At 44.5% G+C, this 18,651-nt stretch overlaps 1 protein-coding gene across 17 annotated transcripts in view; it reads right to left on the bottom strand.

Moving 5' to 3' along the window:
- Positions 1 to 18,651, bottom strand: part of RIMBP2 (RIMS binding protein 2) — an 813,871-nt gene that overhangs the window by 746,430 nt on the left and 48,790 nt on the right. For all 17 annotated transcript variants that reach the window (XR_012222753.1, XM_073557052.1, XM_073557055.1 and 14 more), the window contains exon 3: positions 563 to 667. Coding sequence is in view for 16 of the 17 variants with exons in the window: in XM_073557052.1 (XP_073413153.1) it covers positions 563 to 667 (105 nt within the window). In the remaining variant the exon portion in view is untranslated. The remainder of the gene's footprint in view (positions 1 to 562; positions 668 to 18,651) is intronic.

Raw genomic sequence — 18,651 nt, 5'->3', positions numbered from 1 at the left:
ATTGAATTTATGCCTATATTTTTCTCACTTCAATTCACCAACTTAGACTATTTAGTACTGGATGGCTTACAATTGGATTACAATTGGATTACACCGATTTTCTAAGTAAATTAAATGGCTTGCAAAAGTATTTGCACCTTTGGCTTTTTTCCTATTTTGTTACATTACAATCTGTGCTTAACTATTTAAGCACAGATTGTAATGTAACAAAATAGGAAAAAAGCCAAGGGGGGGCAAATACTTTTGCAAGCCATTTAATTTACTTAGAAAATCGGTGACATGTTCAATACTTATCTCACCCGCTATATACTTAGAAAAAGGGAAAGAAAAAATGTTTCCTAAATTTGTAGCTACAGCTTTTCAGCATTTTCAAGATCTCTGCTTGCAGACTGGACACCTGTGGGTTTACACCCAGACATTGAAAACCAAAATATTTCTCAAAGTTCCTAACAATCATTGCTGAAACTGTATTCATCTCTAGTAGGTGAAGCTTCTATTTAGTTCTAGCGTTCTGTTGTCCTTTCATGTATTACGAGCACATAAATAAGGTGTTACCACTCACCTTGCTCTTAGCTTTGGCTGCATTGGGCTTTTCAGAGTCCTTGCTGTTTGTCCTCTGGTTCGGTTGCTTTGTTGTACTCACTGCTTTACTGCTGGCAGGTTTTTGCTGTGAAGAGGAACAAAATAATGAATGACATTGTCTGCTATACTACATGCTCAGGTACGGACTGGGGCTGGAATTCAGTCCTGGCATTTGAAATGATACAGGCCCATGAACCAGATGGGATATATTACTAATATTACCCTGGATGGAGGAAAGGAAGATTTTCTACAAGACCAATAAGTCTAATGATACCCGTGGTCTGCTGGAGTAAGTGACGGAGTCAGCGACTGTGCTCCATCACAACTCTTGACAGTATGGGTGTCTTGAGAACACAGATTCTGCTAACAACGTAGCAGACAAGGCAGCCCACGGCCAGCCAGGCCCTTCTGGCATTTGCCAGAATTGCCAGATGGCCAGTCCGGCCCTCTACATGCTATACTATTATACTACGGTCTGTAGGATTTGTCATTACAGTAAGTCATATGTATCTGACGCATTTTATTCAGATTTTTTTCAATATTCACATTGCTATCTTACCGGATGATACATTCAAGACTTTTTCAAGTATTTTTCTCAGATGTAAGAAAGATACACTGTATTAGATTAGCCCAAATAAGCTGTAAAACATTTGGTTTATGAACATGAAGAAATATACATGATATTTTGGGGAAGAAAGCTGAGTCTTTAGTTTAATCTCATACAAGTACTATAAGGTCTTAGATGTCTTTCTGATGGCACTCTGTTCTAATCACTAGGTGACATGATTGCTTCCAGTATCAAAGCAGAACCCCAAAGTAGCCTGTACTGGATCCATGAGTAAACCATATTTTGATATTTTCTCCCCATCAATTACACTTTTTATTAAAGGGGTTGTCCAGGTTTGGAATGAAAGTCTGCTGTCACTTTAAGTGACTGCAGACTTATGAATCCTCACAGGCACGCACAATGCACACTGTCAGGATTCTCTGGTGTTGGTGCCGGGAGCAGACAGTCATGAGACTGCAATTATGCAACATGTATACTCCGGGCCATATTCCAACTTGACATGCGCAGCCTCGCTCAATACAAGTGAATTAAGTGAAGTTGCGCACATCTAGTCGGAAAGTGGCTGGAAGTTTGCAAATCACAAATTTGTGGTCACATGACCTCTCACTCCCAGACCCGGCACTGGAGAATGCTGACAGTGCACGCCATGATCGCTATGAGGATTCAAATGTTTGCAGTCACAAAAAAACTTGACAATTCCTTTAAGACAAAGGAAGTTATTGATTAGTAGACCTATAGACATATTGATATCTGGGAAGCAGGCCAATACAAAAAATAATTTAAGAGATGGAGGAGTATTTGATATGATATGCTGTCTTATCTTTTAAACAGAGCTCTAAGTAAAATTCAGACAATGGGCTAGCCCATGTTTCTCAGTAAATATCTACAATGTGGACCAGAGTGAACTAAAAAACTAAAGGGAAGCAGTCATCAAAAACTTACCTATTGTGGTAATCAGGTTTTTGAGTTACATGTATTTAAAAAAAAAATTCCAGTGATCCGAAAACAAAATAATCTTGCAGATTTCACATCGGCCAATGGGGCTTTTTCCAGACTAATACTACCTGTCCGTATTTAGTTAGGCTCCTTGACATTAAAAAAACAGGATTGCAATGACAGGTGACAGCTTTATACACAGCTATTAACAAAGGATCCACCATTCCAAACAGGTGATGTGACACCTGAACCTGTTACCCCCTCCCTTCATAACAAAATTTGCAAAGGCTCATTAGACACTTCAATACAAACAACAGGGTCGGAATCCAACTATTATGGCAATGTACATGTTTTGTTTCCTGAAACAACAGGAAGTTAGTGTTTAGAAAACCCCTGTGGCCAGTGAGAATATTGCAAGATTTCTATTTTTTTATTACAGATTGGTATATGTAAAAAAAATAATAATTAGAATTAAAAAAACAAATAAATGCATTTAACACAAAAACCCGATTTAAACAATAGTTAATTTTCTGATTATAGCTTCCCTTTAAGCTGGTCTTTCACCAGAGCTTTCTGCTGTGCTTGTTCTTTGGCTTAATCATTACTTTATCGAAAGCATTTGTGCACAAAAGCTTCCAAGAGCCATTAGTGCAATCATGATTGTGGTAAAAGTGTCCAAACTATTGCTGCAAGTTATTGAAAGTCCTGTATTTTAACCAGGGGTAGGATCTGACTGCAAAAAGCCCCCATTCAGGACTTGCGCCTGCCCCTCCTTTCCCCACCCGTCATGCCCCACCAAGTGATTACGTGCACACATACTAATGTACACATTATGCACATATACATGAATATTCACATTAGACACTCGCAGCGCTGGAGTTAGAGGCAGGAAGACCAGGCAGCTGGCATGCTGCTAATAACGGCACACCACGCGGCCACTATAGGGCCCGTGCGTAATAGGTGCCCGGCCACGTCTTTTCCCCTCGCATTCAACTTATCAGCATCATACATGCCGATGTGGTTGAAAGCAGTGATGAAGGAGATAGTGTCAGATGACACTCCCTCTCCCATCACTCCCTCTCTGCCTTTGACTCAGTGTGTGCCAGCAGGGGAGCTGAGACGCTCTGCAGAAGCCAGAGCAGCGGTGGAACGAGGAGGGGAGGTAAGCATTGTGTGTGTGTATATGTATTATAGTGTTTGTGTGTCTGTTGTTCTGTACTGTGTGTGGGGGGACTGCACTATACTGTGTGTGTAGGGGGCTGGATTATACTGTGTGTGGGGGTACTGCACTATATTGTGCGTGGGGGCTGCACTATACTTTGTGGGGGACTGCATTATACTGTGTGGGGGGCTGCATTTGCGCTATACTGTGTGTGTTGTGGGGGGGCTGAATTATACTGTGTGTGGGGGAACTAAATTATACTGTGTGGGGCTGTATTATACTCTGAGGGGGCTGCATTAAACTGTGTGTGGGGCTGCATTATACTCTCAGGGGGCTGCTTTATACTGTGTATGTGTGTTGGGGGCTGCATTATACTGTGTGTAGGGGGCTACACTATACTGTGTGTGTGGGGGCTGCACTATACTGTGTGTTTGTGGGGGGCTGAATTATACTGTGTGTGTTTGTGGGGGGCTGAATTATACTGTGTGTGGGGGGCTGCATTATACTTTGAGGGGGCAGCATTATACTCTGCTGGAGATGCTTTATACTCTATGAGGGGAATACATTATACTCTATGAGGGGACTACATTATACTCTCTGATGGGGCTTCATTATACTCTGAGGGGGCTGCATTATGCTCTGAGGGGACTACATTATACTCTATGAGCGGGGTGCAGTATACTCTGAGGGGGCCTGCATGATACTCTATGAGGGGTGCTGCATTATACTCTGAGGGGGGCTGCATTATTCTTTGAGGAGACTACATTATACTATGAGGGAGCTGCAGTATACTCTGAGGGGGGCTGCATTAAACTCTGAGGGGGCTGCATGATACTATATGAGGGGTGTTGCATTATACTGTATTGAGGACTATCTGTACCCATCATTCTTCCTCAGCCTGTGTAAAGAGGCTAGGAAACAAGCATCGAACTACTTCATTATTGTCGATCACGCTCATTTAGTGGCCTAAACTCAGCGCATGTAAATACAACAGAAATATTTCTGTGTAATAGTGCAATATGTGAGCATTTGGGGCCCCATGTTAAACCTTTGCTCAGGGCCCCACTTTGTCTAAAACCGGCCCTGGACACTCGTAAATACATATAGAAGCAGAGAAGGGTTGACAAAAAGCCCATAGAGTATATACCCATTTAAAATTTTTATTTTATTTAACCCCTTACCTACAAAGGACGTAATATTCTGTCCATGTGACCCTGGACCTAACTACCATGGACGGAATATTACGTCCCAGTGATCAGCGGCGCCCACGTGGTGAGCGCCGCTGATCGCGGCCGGGTGTCAGCTAATTATCATAGCTGACACCCGGCACAATGTGTCAGGGGCGGTCACGGACCGCCCCCGACACGTTAACCCCTTGCACACCGCGATCAAACGCGATCGCGGTGTACCGGGGGTTAAAGGGAAGCATCGGCAGGGAGGGGGCTCCCTCCGTGCTTCCCTGAGCCCCCCACGGCAGCGCAATGTGCAGCGCTGCTGCGGAGGGCTCTTTCCCTACAGGCCCCCGGATCCAAGATGGCGACGGGGGCCTGCAGGGAGCTGACTTCCTCACTGCCTGCAAAGCGCAGGCATGAGGAAGTCTGCAGCAGTGCCTGTGACAGATCGCTGATCTGTCACAGTGATCTGTGATGTGACAGATCAGCGATCTGTCACAGGACAGTGATGTCCCACCTGGGACAAGGTAATAAAGTAAAAAAAAAAAAAAAAAAAAAAAAAAAGTGTTAAAAATAATTTTAAAAAAATCGCTAAATAAATTAGTAAAAAAAAAAAAAAATATTCCCCAATAAATCCATTTTTTCAAAATAAAAAAAACCAAAAGCAATAAAAGTACACATATTTGGTATCGCCGCGTCCGTAATGACCTGCCCTATAAAACTGTCCCATTAGTTAACCCCTTTAGCGAACCACTTAAAAAATAAAAATAAAAAACGAAGCAAAAAATAATGATTTATTATAATACCACCGAACAAAAAGTGCAATAACGCGCGATCAAAAAGACGCATATAAATATCCATGGTACCGCTGAAAACGTCATCTTGTCCCGCAAAAAACGAGCCACCATACAGCATCATCCGCAAAAAAATAAAAAAGTTATAGCTCGCAGAATAAAGCGATACAAAAATAATTATTTTTTATATAAAATTGTTTTCATTGCAAAAAACCGACAAAACATAAAAAAACGACCTAAATGAGGTATTGCTGTAACCGTACTGACCCAAAGAATAAAAACGCTTTATCAATTTTACCGCATGCGGAACGGTGTAAACGCACCCCCCAAAAGAAATTCATGAAACGCTGGTTTTTGTTCATTCTGCGTCCCAAAAATCGGAATAAAAAGCGATCAAAAAATGTCACGTGCCCGAAAATGGTACCATTAAAAACGTCAACTCGTCCTGCAAAAAATAAGACCTCACATGACTCGGTGGGTCAAAATACGGAAAAATTATAGCTCACAATATGTGGTGATGCAAAAACTATTTTTACAATAAATAGCGTCTTTTAGCGTGCGACAGCTGCCAAACATAAAAACCGCCATAAATAGTAAATCAAACCCCCCGCTATCACCCCCTTAGTTGGGGAAAAATAATAAAACTAAAAGAAAATGTATTTATTTTCATTTTCCCGCTAGGGTTAGGGTTAGGGTAGGGTTAGGGTTAGGGCTAGGGTTAGGGCTAGGGTTAGGGCTAGGGTTAGGGCTAGGGCTCAGATTAGGGTTAGGGGTGTGTTGAGGTTAGGGTTGGAGTTATAATTGGGGGGTTTCCACTGTTTGGGCACATCAGGTGCTCTCCAAAGGCAACATGGCGTCTGATCTCAATTCCAGCCAATTCTGCGTTGAAAAAGTCAAATGGTGCTCCTTCCCTTCCAAGCTCTGCCATGCGCCCAAACAGTGTTTTACCCCCACATGTAGGGTATCAGCCTACTCAGGACAAATTACAAAACAACTTTTGGGGTCCAATTTCTCCTGTTACCCTTAGGAAAATAAAAAATTGGGGGCAAAAATATAATTTTGCGGAAAAATTTTTTTTATTTTCACGCCCAGGCGTTATAAACTTCTGTGAAGCACTTGGGGGTTAAAAGTGCTCTCCACACATCTAGATAAGCTCCGTGGGGGGTCTAGTTTCCAAAATGGGGTCACTTGTGGGGAGTTTCAATAGTTTAGGTACATCAGGGGCTCTCCAAACGCACATGACACCCACAGACCAATCCATCAAAGTCTGCATTCCAAAACGTCACTACTTCCCTTCCGAGCCCTGACGTGTGCCCATACAGTAGTTTTCTCCCACATATGAGGTATCAGCGTACTCAGGACAAGTTGGACAACAACTTTTGGGGTCCAATTTCTCCTGTTACCCTTGGGAAAATAAAAAAAATGGGGACTAAAAGATGATGTTTGTTGAAAAAATACGATATTTTTATTTTCACGCCCAGTCGTTATAAACTTCTGTGAAGCACTGGGGGGGTTCAAAGTGCTCACCACACATCTAGATAAGTTCATTAGGGGGTCTAGTTTCCAAAATGGGGTCACTTGTGGGGAGTTTCCACTGTTTAGGTACATCAGGGGCACTCCAAAAGCAACATGATACCCGCAGACCATGCCATCAAAGTCTGCATTCCAAAACATCACTACTTCCCTTCCGAGCCCTGATGTGTGCCCATACAGTAGTTTTCTCCCACATGTGAGGTATCAGCGTACTCAGGACAAATTGGACAACAACTTTTGGGGTCCAATTTCTCCTGTTACCCTTGGGAAAATAAAAAAATTGGGGACTAATTGATCATGTTTGTGGAAAAAATACGATTTTTTTATTTTTATGCCTGGGCATTATAAACTTCTGTGAAGCCCTTGGGGGTTCAAAGTGCTCACCACACATCTAGATAAGTTCCTCAGGGGGTCTAGTTTCCAAAATGGGATCATTTGTGGGGAGTTTCCACTGTTTAGGTACATTAGGGGCTCTCCAAAGGCAACATGACACCCACAGACCATTCCATCAAAGTCTGCATTCCAAAACGTCACTACTTCCCTTCCGAGCCCCGACGTGTCCCCATACAGTAGTTTTCTCCCACATATGGGGTGTCAGCGTACTCAGGACAAATTGGACAACAACTTTTGGGGTCCAATTTCTCCTGTTACCCTTGGGAAAATAAAAAAATGGGGACTAAAAGATGATGTTTGTGGAAAAAATACGATTTTTTTATTTTCACGCCCGGACGTTATAAACTTCAGTGAAGCACTGGGGGGTTCAAAGTGCTCACCACACATCTAGATAAGTTCCTTGGGGGGTCTAGTTTCCAAAATGGTGTCATTTGTGGGGGGTTTCTACTGTTTTGGTACATCAGGGGCTTTCCTAACGCGACATGGTGTCCGATCTCAATTCCAGCCAAAAACGTCAAATGGCGCTGCTTCCCTTCCGAGCTCTGCCATGCGCCCAAATAGTGGTTTACACCCACAAGTGGGGTATCAGCGTACTCAGGATAAATTGCACAATATCTTTTAGGGTCCTGTTACTCTTGGAAAAATAAGAATTGAGGGTGAAAAGATCATTTTTGTGGAAAAAATATGATTTTTTAATTGTACTGCTGTACGTTATAAACTTCTGTGAAGCCCTTGGGGGTTCAAAGTTCTCACCACACATCTAGATAAGTTCCCTGGGGGGTCTAGATTCCAAAATGGTGTCATTTGAGGGGGGTTTCCACTGTTTTGGTACATCAGGGGTTTTCCAATCGCGACATGGTGTCCGATCTCAATTCTAGCCAAAAACGTCAAATGGCGCTGCTTCCCTTCTGAGCTCTGCTATGCGCCCAAATAGTCATTTACACCCACATATGGGGTATCAGCATACTCAGGACAAATTGCACAATAACTTTTAGGGTCCTGTTACCCTTGGAAAAATAAAAATTGGGGGTGCAAAGATCATTTTTGTGGAAAAAATATGATTTTTTAATTGTACCGCTGTACGTTATAAACTTCTGTGAAGCCCTTGTGGGTTCAAAGTTCTCACCACATATCTAGATAAGTTCCTTGGGGGGTCTAGTTTCCAAAATGGGGTCACTTGGGGGGTTTCCACTGTTTAGGTACATCAGGGGCTCTCCAAACGCGACATGGCGTCCGATCTGAATTCCAGCCAATTTTGCATTGAAAAAGTCAAACGGCGCTCCTTCCCTACTGAGGTCTGCCATGCGCCGAAACAGTGGTTCCCCCCCACATATCAGGTATCAGCGTACTCAGGACAAATTGCACAATAACTTTTGCAGTCCAATTTCTCCTGTTACCCTTGGTAAAATAAAGAAAATTGAACCTGAAGTATTTTTTTTGTGAAAAAAGTTAAATGTTCATTTTTTTTTTAATATTCAAAAAATTCCTGTGACGCACCTAAAGGGTTAATAAACTTCTTGAATGTGGTTTTAAGCACCTTAAGGGGTGCATTTTTTAGAAGGGTGTCACTTTTGGGTATTTTCTATCATATAGACCCCTCAAAGTGGCTTCAAATGTGAAGTGGTCCCTAAAAATAAAATGGTGTTGCAAAAATGAGAAATCGCTGGTCAATTTTTAACCCTTATAACTTCCTAACAAAAAAAAATTTTGGTTCCAAAATTGTGCTGATGTAAAGTAAACATGTGGGAAATGTTATCTATTAAGTTTTTTGTGTGCCGTATCGCTGTGATTTAAGGGCATAAAAATTCAAAGTTAGAAAATTGCGAAATTTTCAAAATTTTCGCCAAATTTCCGTTTTTTTCACAAATAAACGCAAGTTATTTGAATGCAATTTTACCACTAACATGAAGTACAATATGTCACGAGAAAACAATGTCAGAATCACCGGGATCCATGGAAGCGTTCCAGAGTTATGACCTCATAAAGGTACAGTGGTCAGAATTGTAAAAATTGGCCCGGGAGTTAACGTGCAAACCACCCTTGGTAGTGAAGGGGTTAAATGATTAAAATAAATGAATAGATAAATGAAGTAGTGACATAAAAGATGCTGAGCACAAATGCAGGGCAACACTAATAGAACAAGCTGCAATAAACAGTATATACTATGCTAATGATTCAAATAACAATTCTGAGGAACTATAGTAATAAGGGTTAAGCTTCCCTTATTAATTTAACAGGAGAGACCTGAATATAGGTAATATACTTATAAGTATGAAGAGCTGCTTGTTATAGCGGGTACTTTTTTTTATATTGAACCCATAAACACATACATGAATATAAAATATGTATATGCATATACATTACGCATGCATGTACTTATTGTCATGACTCTGTTATTGGGTGTCACCAGGACCGGGAGCTCCTACCCTAACCTTCCTTGTCCCTAATGCTAGGGGCGCCCTAGCTCACCCTGTTATCCGGATTACTTCTGATAGTGAAGATGCCAGGACCACGTACCATGCCTTAGCTCCTGAATCCGCCCTCAGTCTGTACCCTTTCCCCACCCAGGGGAGTAGTAGTGTACTGTAATACACCAGCCAAACTAATAAGGTAATATGAATAGGGTTAAAGGAAAATATCAATCATACAAATGTACACTGTAAGATGGCCGCCGGACGAGTCCTTGTGGAGAGATATGTGTCATTGCAGCTATTAGCTGCGGTGATGTGTGCTCAGACGTATGCTCCAGCATGTATAGTGCTGAGAGAGTTATTTGGCCATTCCAGGGCCAGGTTTTAGGAGCAGTCATAAGAGATGGGTGGAAATGACCATTCACACATCCCAATTCCATGGGCGTTTGGTTAATAAAATGGAGGCCAGATGTCTCATTCAGTGTCTGGGGCTGGAGGTGTGGAGACCTTCAGCGGGTGGACTCACAGTACTATATTGACTATTTATTTTTCTGTTTGCTTTTCACTTTGTGCCAGAAAAGGCTGTTCGTTTATTTTGGCTATCCAGAGCAATTTATGCAGTTTTAATAAAATTGCTTGGATACTTCAACAATGCCTGTGCCTAGCTCAACCCCAGCCGATTGAGTACAGATCTCTACAACTTGTGCTAGAAGCACAAGCATGAATCCCAAGAGGTAATGTGACTGCCGATACCACATGTCCTGGGTGAAAGCGGCTGCAGAAGGGAAATCTGACAACATGGAGGACCTGCTTAAACACCTAATCCAGGCGCAGCAGCAATAGCAAGAGATCAACAGGCTGTTGTTACAGCAGATCCAGTAGAGCCAGCAGGAGCAGCAGCAGCAGATTCAGCAGAGCCAGCAGCGGCAGCAGAGCCAGCAGCAGCGGTAGCAGGTCCAGCAGAGCCAGCAGGAGCAGTGGCAGCAAGTCCAGCAAAGCCAGTAGGAGCAGTGGCAGAAGAAGAGGCAGCTGGAGCAACGTCAGCAGAGGTAGCTTCTGGAAACTGCCATCCAGGGCAGGACGAGCGCCCCAACTCAAAGTCCGGCTGATGACTCTTACGTGAGGAAGACGGTAAGAAGAATGTTGCAAAAGATGACCCCAGGGGATGATGTTGAGGCGCTCCTTTTGATGTTTGAAAGGGTGGCAGAGTGGGAGAAATTGCCTCTGGAGCAGTGGGCCGAGGTTCTGGTAAGATATTTGGAAGGTGAAGAGCAGAAGGTGTAGTATGACTTGGCGTTGCAGGATGGAAAAGAATATGCCAAGTTAAAGGCTGAGATCTTGGGACATTTAGGAGTTGCGTTGACTGTCAGGGCGCAACGGGTGCATGAATGGGCATATCGCAATGACAAACCTACCCGGTTCCAAATGTTCTATCTCCTACACCTGGTCCAAAAAATGCAACCTGAATCCTGTGTGTTATGACTGGGTCACCGAGGAGGAGAGCAAGACCAAGCTAAGCCACAGAAAACCAGAGAGGTTGGTAACTTAACGGATTGCAGACCCCTGATCCTATCCACACAACTAGCAGTAGCCGTGGAGCGTACCTACGATGATCCTAGACGCCTCGACAGAGCCGGAGAGCTAAATAAGCCTAAAGCAAGAAAGGGGAAATCTAAACTGCCCCAGAGCAGACCCCAAAGGAATAGATAGCCCCCAAACATATATTGTCAGTGAGACAAGATGAAAACACAAACGCAGGTAGGAAAATAGACTGAGCAAATGATGGGGACAACACTAACTAGACAGGACAGGAAAGGAAAGACACTGTCTGCAATCACGCAAAAAACCCTGCAAAAAATGTCCAACACGTCTGATAGAAAAATACTGAAGTCGCACAACTTCACCCACTATATCAGCACTCTGGTATATTCTGAAAGCAGAAAAAAAGAGGCCAATCTAATAAGGGACAAAAACAAACTGGCACAAGCAGTAACATATGGATGGAGATTCAGCACAGCCCCAGCCGGAGCTGGCTGACCACACAAGACTGAAATAGACAAAACCAGATCAAATGTGAACAATAGCAAAAGAACACTTAGCTGAGCATGCAGGGACTGAGCTGGAAACTAAGACTTCAGGAGGCAGGAAAAAATCACCAGCAGGGATAGAAGGAGTCGGCTGTCTTAAATCCAGTCAGAAACTCCAGATCTCCAATCATCCTCCTCATTATCAGGTGGCAAGCCTCTGTTAATCAGATCAGCTCCATTACCTCCAGTCACCACCAGAGGGAGCCCAGAAAGAGAACTCGCGACCCCTCTGTCAATACAACCAGCTCCACTACCTTCACTATTAACCAGAGGTAGGCCAGAAAGCAAATTCACAACACCTGTGTCAGTAAACTGGGTGCAAGTGACTGGTCTGCTGGACTCAGGGAGTTTGGTAACCCTTGTAAGGGCAACGGTTCCTCATCATGGTGACACCAAGGACTACCTTATGGCCAAAGTGGTCATAAACACAAACTGTGGCACCGAGTCCCATGAGGTCGGCGTGGTCAAGGACTTATTACACCCTATTATAATAGGGCAGGACTTTGTATTATTTTGGGAGTTGTGGGGAAAAGGGAGGATGTCTGGTTGCCCTGACAACAGCCAGGTTGCTCCCAAAGGCTACGACTGGGACAGGACAGGAATGGAAAGACACTGTCTGCAATCACGCAAAAAACCCTGCAAAAAATGTCCAACACGTCTGATAGAAAAATACAGAAGTCACTCGACTTCGCCCACTATATCTGCACTCTGGCATATTCTGAAAGCAGAGCAAAAACAGGCCAATCTAATAAGGGACAAAAACAAACTGGCACAAGCAGTAACATAAGGATGGAAATTCAGCACAGCCCCAGCTGGGGCTGGCTGACCACACAAAACTGAATAGACAAAACCAAATCAAATGTGAACAATAGCAAAAGAACACTTAGCTTGAGCATGCAGGGACTGAGCTGGAAACTAAGACCTCAGGAGGCAGGAAAAAATCACCATCAGGGATAGAGGGAGTCGGCTGTCTTAAATCCAGCCAGAAACTCCAGATGTTCAATTGTCCTCCTCTTTATCAGGTGTCAGGCCTCTGTTAATTAGATCAGCTCCATTACCTCCAGTAACCACCAGAGGGAGCCCGGAAAGAGAACTTGCGACCCCTCTGTCAATATAACCAGCTCCACTACCTTCACTAGTAACCAGAGGTAGGCCAGAAAGTGAATTCACAGCAGATATGTGTCATCGCAGCTATTAGCTGCGGTGATGTGAGCTTGGAAGTATGCTCCAGCACGTATAGTGCTGAGAGAGTTATTTGGCCATTCAAGGGCTGGGTTTTACAAGCGGTCATAAGAAATGGATGGGAATGACCACTCACATATCCCAACCCTAGGGGCGTGGTTTGGCTAAAATAATGGAGGCCAGATGTCTCATCATTGTCTTAGGCTGGAGGTGTGGAGACCTCCAGTGTGTTGCTAAAGACACTGACCTGAGAGGGCGGACCTGCAGTACTATATGGACTATTCATTTTTCTGTTTGCTTTTCACTTTGTGCTGGTGAAGGCTGTTTGTTTTGGCTATCCAGAGCGGATTATGCAGTTTTAATAAAATTGCTTGGACATTTCAACAATACCGCTTCCTGTGCCTACCTCAACCGCAGCTGAGTGAGTACAAATCTCTACAACACACAAACAACAGAGGCAAACACCAAGGAGTGGAGGATGGAGTTACACCAAAGTAGGAGAAGAAATTAATGATCACTCACTCAAAATCTAGCAATAGTCACAGATAAATCCACCAAACGCCTTCTCCAATAACAACCACCAACAACCCCCAGACATGCAGCATAAGCTACTTTGACAATTAATGCTAGCCAGGACCCAGTTTATATAGGAGATGGGAGTGGGTAACAGTGCACAGCTGAGAGCCTTAATGCAGGAAAGCTTCCAGGAGCTCTCAACTGAGCAGATTAACCCCTGCACTGCTAAAAGAAATTTACACCTTTTAATATGTAGAGGAAGTGCTACTAATCAGTGCAGGAGTTGGAGAAATCAGACGCTGTGGTCTTCTGGCTCATCTCTGTAGTGACACACATTATGCACAAACATAGAAAAGCAGTTAAAGGGAATCTGTCAGCAGATTTTGCTATTTAAAATGACAGCAGCATTATGTAGGGGTACAGACTCTGATTCCAGAGTTGTACAACTAAGGGTGGTTTCACATTAGCGCTTTTTAAGCGCACGCACGGCCGGGGGTAGCTCCGCCCCCGAGCCGGCTCTCTGCCCGGCGTGCCCGCCCCTTGCTTGTAGCGCCGTCTCCTAGCGCACAGCGGCGCCTGCGATCGGCGCACCCTATCTTTAGCATAGGGTGCGCAGATCGTGCGCAGGCCGTGCGCTAGTTGCGCTTTGACCTGCGCTGCGCACTTTTGACGGTGCGCCAAAATCAAACTTTTCGGATTTTGGCGCGCACGGCGCACCGTCAAAAGTGCGCAGCGCAGGTCAAAGCGCAACTAGCGCACGGCCTGCGCACGATCTGCGCACCCTATGCTAAAGATAGGGTGCGCCGATCGCAGGCGCCGCTGTGCGCTAGGAGGCGGCGCTACAAGCAAGGGGCGGGCACGCCGGGCAGAGAGCCGGCTCGGGGGCGGAGGCCGTGCGTGCGCTTAAAAAGCGCTAATGTGAAACCACCCTTAGTTACTATTATTGTTTCTGCCTTCTATACTATAGATCCTAAGTTTGAGTCTTGTCAAAATCAGCTACAGAGAAACTAACAAAGGTTTAATCACATTTATAAACGGATCTACTGAGTGCATTCTGAGTGCTGCAGATGAGAATGTCGCCTCTCTGTATAGTATGAGAGTGACAGGCGAATCTTCACTGGCTGATGAGAGAATGTCTTCAGTCAGAAGCTGCACAAAATACATGTACTGTGATTTCTATGTAGTTAAGTGACTGGGCCACCATTCCTATGTGCAATAGTGCAGCTGAACCGACTGTACACGTGATATGTTCTCCCCCTGATGTTACCTATCAATATAGCGGAGCAAGTGTTTTATATGATGTGATAATTTTATATGAAACTTGCTACCTTTTTTAACTAGTAAACTACAGTACTACATCCATATCCAGGCTCCACAAACAACTCTCATATCCCAACTTATAGAACTACTGAATATGTAAAAACGTGGGGGATAGGATATTGGGTTTAACCAAAAAAGAATTTTCAAGTTTGGATTTAGTTCTTATTCATGTAGCTGTTTTACATCCTCAAACCTTGTACTCAGCCTTTATACGCTACAATAGAGATCTACGTGCCCTACTTTACATCCATATGTCTCTCATCTAGAGGTACATGGAAGTGTGTTCTGTCATATAGATGAATATGGGTTTCAGAAGCTATGCAGAGCGCTCAGCATGTGCTGGCAGGCACCCAAGAGGAAGATTTATGAAACCGACTAAAAGAAACATTTTCTTTGTTGCCAATAGCAACTAGTCAAAGCTTTAATTTCTTTTGATGGTCTGAAAATGTAAAGTGACAGCGGTGCTGTGATTGGTTGCTGTCATCAGTAAAAACTTTTCATAAATCTGCTGCCTTGTCTGACTGTTAATAACAGAGACTTTAAAGGGAATCTTTCGCCCCTTTTTTGAGATATCATATAATGATATCATTCAATTGTGTGTCATATAAGGATTCTCTTAGTACTTTTGCTTCCCCCTGACCCCGCACCTTTCATGCATAAATACCTTTTTTATATCGGTTCAGATGTATGTAAACTGCCACGGTCCAGTCCGATGGGCGGGGCTTATTCAACTGCTCCCCCCCTCCCTGTCTTGCTCTACACAAGAAGAAATGCGTAGAGCAAAACAGGGAGGGGGGAGCAGTTGAATAAGCCCCGCCCAGCGGATCGGACAGCGGCAGTTTACATACATCTGAACCGATATAAAAAAGGTATTTATGCATGAAAGGTGCGGGGTCAGGGGGAAGCAATTGAATGATATCATTATATGATATCTCAAAAAAGGGGTGACAGATTCCCTTTAAGACTTTATCTATGCCTATGTTAAAGGGGTTCTTCAAGAATGTAATAAAATGACCCCGAAACATTTCAAATAGCAGCCTGTCCAAGGCCCGGGTCAGGATGGGCTGCAGTCTGAAGAAACACAGCTCCCAACACCGTAAGCACACATACTGGTGAGGTGCCAGAGAAGTGTGTGCAGAAGAAGCAATAAATTTTCTCACTCACTGAGCAGAAGAGACTTTTTATCAGTCCGATTTATTTCTTCTCCTGTCAAAGCCGGTCTCCTTTGTTCACAGAAGTACATGTGCTTATGACACAACTCCTCTGTCAGTTGAGACCTGGGTCTCCAGAGATGTGATTTTTCAGACTGCAGCCCATCCTGACACGTGACGGGTTTCAGTTTTAATTATGATGGGAGCCATTATATTACATTCTTTGAGAACCTCTTTAAAAATAGTAATAATAAATATAGCAGAACTTTTATCTGCAGCATAGTATAGAGACAGTTCTGCTTGTACTATTGTACTTTTGGCCAATGGAACCTAAAACAGAGAATAGTGGACTTGTATTATTACACTGTACTCATGAGAGAAACACAACTATTTTCAACCTACCCTCCTCACTACTAATTCCTGCTGTGTTTACAGGAAGATCACTGCATCAGTGATGCCCGGCAGAACAATAACTGTCAGTGCTCAGAGAGAGCGTGTGACGTCACACAAAAAAATGTACGGAGGTCAGTAGGGACCAAAAGGCTAATCAACGCGTTTCGAGGAGATCACGGCTTCTCTTCCTCAGGGTGTCTCACCCATTGTCCCGCCGGACATCTAGGAGCACTATTGGCCGGAGTGCTCCCGATATGTGGTACTAGCAGGTACGCAGGACGCAGTGATGAGGCACGAGACGGTTTAGTGCTTTTAGTAATAATGTTTATAGGCTTAGCGGTAACTGTCCTCAGTCGTAGCCTGACCAACCAAAGGGGTAACAAGAGTTGCCCTCGCAGGGGCTTAATACAAGCAAACACGAACAGAGTAGAACACGACTACGTCCGGCGAAATCCGGTCACTATAGGGCCTCGGTATGGCTTACTACGGGTCCTTATCTATATAGTCAACTTAGCCATCCTGATGTCCCTCGGCGTTCTGGACGGTGGTTCTTCGACGTAGCAGCCGCTGGGCCCAGCTGCTGAAGAGTTGACGTAGTCTTCGAGCGTTCCGACGCTCCGGTGACACCGAGGCACCACAGGCCCCGGAGGAGTCCTTGGACGGATGGGCAGCAGCCCCTGGACTGAGGCAAGTGGCAACGATGTGGGGTGGCGATTGGCAGGCCACCTGTGCAGCTAACAGCTGCGACGGGGAATCCGCGGCAAGCAACGGCCCAGCCCTTGCCGCGGACTGGAGTGGGACAGTGGTGGCCGCCGACGGCACTGGACTTGCCGCGGCCACGGGTGAGAACAGGGCGGCTGCGGGTGGCGGGCTGCAGCTGCGGGCTGGAGCGAGACGGCAACGGCCGCGAAGGACCGCAGGTAGGCCGCAGCCGTGGGCTGGGGCACGGCGGCGAGCGACCACGGGTAGGCTGCAGCCGCGGGCTGGGGGAAGGCGGCAGCGGCCGTGGCTTGAAGCGGGGCAGTGGCTCTCGGACGGTCGTCTGGGCACCGTCTCTCTGATGTCCTAGGTGAACGTCTCTCCTGGCTCTGGTAAGTCGCATTGGCTCTCAGTCGCTCCCACGGTCTCCAGCTGCTTCAGTCCTGGTCTGCTGACTCATCGTGACTAGCGCTCCCCGTCCCTTTTATACTGGCTCCTCCCCCAGCCCATCTGTCCTTCTTAATGGTCCATCCGTGAACTCTGTCCCCCCGTACCTAGGTGACGGTCCCCTTGGTTCCGGCCCGGACACTCGGCGGGGGCCCTTCTTCCCACAGATACAACAGTGCGGATTTGGACTGAATACAGGGCGGACATACTACTACCACTGTTTCCATTTGGAACTTCAGCATCTACATCAGTCCTTACGAGCAACAGCACAAGCACCTTCAGCACCAGCCTCACACAGGAGTGTGAAGCAGTCAGTCTTCATCAGCGGCATCAGCGGCAGCAGAAAGTACCTCTAGTGCCATCCTAACAGTAACTCAGTATAGAAGTTTATCCAACCTGTGGCACAAATATATTTATATCATTTACTACACCTGAACCATGCATAATAACTCAGGTTAACAATTATTAATTATTATTATTTTATCAGTGCAACAGACATCTATTATCCCATTGTTTTGAGAATCAATGTTCTTTAACAAAAGTTTGGAGCATTTTTGGTGTCAGTGAAACACCAAGCCTATATATTATTTAAAGACATTGATTCAACAACACTACTAGTATACGACTTCATACACTGCTTAATGTATGACTAGTCCACTGCACTAGGCATTTACATACAAAGCTATTTAGCATGACAGATTTCACAAGTACAAGCTATTTTCTGATTTATCCACTTTGGAATCCACATACAGATTCCATTATCTGCCTGCAGCTTTCTTGCACCCTTAATCATTTTTCCTATCCTTCAAAGGAGCTGGTGTATTTTTTAGTTTTTTTAGCTCAACTTTTATAAAAGTTGTTCTGCAGAATTGTTGAGCTCTAATTCACATTAGAAATGAGAGCACAATAGGGTTACTGCATAGTTATAACAAGGAAGGTGTCCAGGATGACAGGATTTAGGAGGCAGCTCTTCTGATAAGACTGGTTTTGTAAACACAATTTCAGAGCATCTTTTCTTAAAAATCTGTCTTGTGTTTCTTTGTTTTTCCTCCTGGATATTTGTGAATAAATGAAAAACTGGGTGTGACCATTCCACTGGTCAAAGGAGTGTGTCCCTGCACAGAGAGCACTGATTGGGTGCAAACCCACTGTTAACACCCAGTTAGCAATTAACTTGAATATTTTCAAGAAAAATAGAAGTTACAGAATAGTTATATTATGGGGATCTACAAAGACGTTCGCCTCCATTATGAGTCAGTCGAGCAGGCCATCTGTGTCTCTCTCTCACTCAGCCGCTAGCCTAAA

Source organism: Dendrobates tinctorius, unplaced genomic scaffold (assembly GCF_039654945.1).
Source record: "Dendrobates tinctorius isolate UK_male_01 unplaced genomic scaffold, ASM3965494v1 ptg000243l, whole genome shotgun sequence".
Classification (NCBI taxonomy): Eukaryota; Metazoa; Chordata; class Amphibia; order Anura; family Dendrobatidae; genus Dendrobates; species Dendrobates tinctorius.
Note: the sequence above shows the minus strand (reverse complement) of the source record. Positions and strands in the feature narration are given on the sequence as shown.